Genomic DNA, 4191 nt, shown 5'->3' on the forward strand with positions numbered 1-4191 from the left:
TACTGAAGCCCATGGGGCAATGGTGGCCTAAACTAATCTTAAACCCAAGGGGGGTGCAGTATTCAAGTCCTGCCGAAGCCGACATGCGTGCCAAGTCCCAGTCCTGCCAAAGCCCAAGGGGTGAGGACAGCCTCAGCCCAGCCCGAGCCCAAGGGGCATGCAGATTACAAGCCCTGCTGAAGCTTGAGCAGCGAGGGTGGCCTCAGCCCAAGCGGGGTGCCGAGTCCAAGCCCTCTGAGAGCCTGAGGAGCAAGGGCGGCCTCAGCCCAGCCCAAGGCAAATGGAGGCATTGAGTTAAAGCTCTGCCAAAGCTGAAGGGGCAAGGTCAGCCACAGCCTAGCACAAACCCAAGGGGGGCACCAAGTCCAAGAGATGAGAGCAGTCTCAGCCCAGCCCGAGCACAGTGCCGGGTCCAAGCCCAGGCTGACCCAAGGGTGTGGAGTCTGTTGAGAGCCTAGCAGGCCTAACATGTTGCCATGGCGAATGAACATTGCGGTTAAAAACAGAATGTTGGAAGCAAAGGAGTGAACTGCCGAAATCAGCATGAGAAACACGAAGGACAGGTGATAAGCATGTGGACAGCGGATGGCCTTGCCTAGGATATTCACGTGTTGCAACCTGCTGGAAAATTACTGGGCGGAACTGAGGGGCAGGGAAACCGGGTATAAATAGAAGTATTTGTTGTGAATAAAGCATCTCAGCATCTGCAGTGATCTGAGTTGGTGCCCCAATATGCCATAAATGGCTCCCAAACAGGGACATGAAGCTTGAATTTCTTTGACATCTCAAGGACAAAATACACCAGGGATTGCTGAACCAGTGGCATAGCCCAGCTGAATGACAAAACACAAAAGGAGGCAGAAGTCTGTGCAGCGCAATCACCTCCCGGGAGTGCAGGTGAGCAGCTGGGAACAATGGTAAATGACATGTCTCTGGAACAAAAAACTGTGCTTGAAATGATGTAGAAAATTCTGCAGAAACATAACTGATGCATAGACGCATATGATCTAAAGTCATTACTAATGTGGGCAGCACGCAAGTGTCTGGAAATTAACTCCATCAACATTTATAACCCCGAGACATGGGACGTGGTAGGCATAAAACTTTGGGATGCTGCCACTTGTCATGATAAGACTGCAGCCAGTCTTTTAGGACATTGGCGCACTTTGATTGAAACATTCAAGAAACATGTGGGTAGTACTGAGAGGAACACTAGTTTCGTGTCTTTACAAAAGAAGCCTGTGCGCACCGAGGCTCAGGACAAGGAATAAAAGAAACCTGTGTGAACTCAGGCTTAAGAAGGAATATTGAAACTACATGATCTCTTGAATGCATAAATTACTTGAACATCCTATGCCCCGAATATGTTAAATGTATTAACTACCTGAATATCTGGAAATCTAAAGAACGTTTTTGTCTTGAAATTCTCAGGCGGATCGGGAAGTCTGTACACTCAGAGTACCTCAGCCAATGGAGAAATGAGGAGGGCCTCTTGCGGCCAGGAAAAGTAGGACAAAAGAGGGCTGCGCTCCTCTGTAGGTTGAGAGACCCCACAGGAATATGTCCCGTGGACTCTCCCTTTATTCAAATAAAGTTATATATTATTTTTTTTTACAGGACTCCTCTGTCTCCTTTGTGAACACTGACTCCTGGCAGCATGATTTTTCATTACAGTACTACTGGGTCAAGTTCATCTGAGCCACCCACAGTCAGACCATCTGCTCCACCTCGTCAGTGCTGTAGGGGGCTGCGACGACGACGACGATGATGATCCCTTAGACCCGGGACCTGTCGACCAAGAAATGGAGCCTGATTTATACCCTCCAGACCCTCATAACCAGTGGGAGGAAATTCGCCAAGCAGTGAAGGAAAGGTATTTAGAAGTTCTGCAAGCTCTAAAGGCTTTCCCTGTCATCTATGAAGGGAGGAGGCAGCCCCGGTGGGAAGGGCTTAATTTCACAATTGTAAAAGAAATGTGACATACAATGAAGGAAAATGGGTTGAAAGCTCCCTATGCCATGAACTTTCTACAGTCTGTCTTTGAGAGTTATATCTTAGCCCTGCATGATTGCAAAATGATAGCACAGTTGATCTTGACTAGTACTCAGTATATGATACGGTATAATCAGTGGAAAGCACTTGCTCAACAACAAGCTATGGAAAATCTGGGATGCCAGGATGGCGATGTTTTAAGAGCAGTAGGAGTGGACACATTAATAGGAGAAGGAGACTATAGTACCGCCATAGCACAAACATCATTGAATGTTAATGCGCTGTAGCAGTCAAAAAACCTTACTTTCCGTGCGCTATCTAAGGTGCCTGACGCAGGAAAAACAGATCAATCTTTTGCGACCATTTGACAGGGTTCTACCAAACCCTGTATGGCGTTCATTGACAGGCTAAAGAGCACAGTAGATAAGCAAGTAGAGAATGAGACTGCAAGGGGCATACTGTTAAAACAATTGGCAATAGAAAATGCGAATGCAGATTGTCAGAAGGTGTTGCGAGCACTGAGAAATCCCGGTCTTTTACACATGTTAGAAGCCTGCCAGAATATAGGCACTCATCAACACCAAATGACTCTTATGGCTGAAGCTTTTGCTGCAGATCAATTATGAGCTCAAATGTGTTTTGCTTGTGGGAAGCAGGGTCATATGAAAAGAGAATGCCCAAACAGAGGGAAGTGAATGAATGGGGCAAGTAACAAAGCCCCTAGAATTTGTCCAAAGTGTAGAAAGTGTAGGCATTTTGCAAGCCTGTGATGGTCCCAGCGGCACAAAAATGGACAACCGATTCCTCAGTCAGGAAACTGGAGAGGGAGTGCAGGGAGGGGGCACCTGATGACACAAAATCCTCCTCTAGTAGCAGCTCCCAATTGTTTGCCTGAACCAGTGGCCGCTCCTCCTCCCCTCCTCCTCCTCCTCCTTCTTTTGAGCTGGAGCTGAGGGCCAGATACAACCTCAGCCTAAGTGGCCACACCTGGGATGCCCATTCCAGCCCAATACCTGCCTAAAGTCCAATTGAAATTCCAGCCTAACTGCAGCCTTAAGTCAGACCTAAAAATAGGTCATCCGTTGGCAGCATCTTCCCATGCCGTCAAGTTCCCATAGCAGCATCCTCCCTCACCTTCATAGTCCTCTTGCAATCTGAGCAAGTCCTTCCTCCTTGTCAGAGTCTCTTGCTAGTGCCCTCCATCACCACCAGAGTCCCCTCACTGCCATATTCCCTGGCCAGCATCCTCCCACGCCATGAGATTCCCTTACCGGCATCCTCCCTTGCCTTTAGAGTCCCTCGAAGGCATCCTCCCAAGCCATCATAATTCCTCAGTGCTGTACTCCCTCACCATCAGACTCTCAGCAAGGTCTACCCACACCGTCAGAGTCTGGTGCCGGCGCCCTTCCCCGCTGTCAGAGTACCTAGATGTCATCTTTCCGTAATGTCAGAATCCTCTTGCAACCAGAGTCCCACAGTGAGGCCCACCCATGCCGTGGCTGTCCTCGGCGACATTCTCCCCATGCCGTGAGAGTCCCTCACTGGCATCCTCCCTCCCTGGCATCCTCCCAAGCCATCAGAATTCCTCAGCAGCATCCTCCCTCACTGTTACAGTCGCACGCTGTCAGAGTCCATTCGCGCTGTCCTCCCACACTGGCAAGTGTTCCTGGCCAGCGTTATTCCATGCCATCAGAGTCTCATGTCATCAGAGCCCCTTTACAGTCTCTTCCCTCAGCGACATCCACCCACACCGTCAGAGTCCCTTGACTGCATCCTCCAATTCCATAGGGGTCCCACGCCACTGGGCTCCCTCACCTTTCAAATCCCTCAATACCCGGATCCATCACCATTGGGCTCCCTCGCCATCTGAATCCATCACCCTGGAGATCCCTCACCCCCCAAATCCATTGCTGTCTGAAACCCTCACCCTCAGGGTCTCTCACCATTCAGGGTCAGTAAAATAAGGTTCATTTCCTACCACAAAACATTAGATGGCTTTGTTCATGACTATTAGATGAACCTAAGTTAAAATAATGAGTTTTAATTTTAAAACTTGGATTCAGACTGGAATTTGTCTGGACTTCATCTCTTTTTAGGCTGTGTTTAGCCTGGTTATTTTACTTGGATTTATATTCGATTTAGGCTGGAACTTCAATTGGATTTATACTGGAATTAGGCTTGTGCTGGGTTCAGCCAGGA

General features: G+C 48.7%; 1 protein-coding gene across 1 annotated transcript in view; it reads left to right on the plus strand.

The window, feature by feature from the left end:
• LOC104510074 (scavenger receptor cysteine-rich type 1 protein M130-like) overlaps positions 1–1873 on the plus strand; it is a gene marked incomplete at both ends in the record, with an annotated part of 4965 nt that extends 3092 nt beyond the window's left edge. The window contains one exon of the mRNA XM_010152215.1: positions 1675–1873. Within this exon, the coding sequence (XP_010150517.1) occupies positions 1675–1873 (199 nt within the window). The remainder of the gene's footprint in view (positions 1–1674) is intronic.
• Positions 1874–4191: the final 2318 nt, after the last annotated feature.

The sequence above is a fragment of the Eurypyga helias genome, unplaced genomic scaffold, assembly GCF_000690775.1.
Source record: "Eurypyga helias isolate BGI_N326 unplaced genomic scaffold, ASM69077v1 scaffold9760, whole genome shotgun sequence".
NCBI classification, from domain to species: domain Eukaryota; kingdom Metazoa; phylum Chordata; class Aves; order Eurypygiformes; family Eurypygidae; genus Eurypyga; species Eurypyga helias.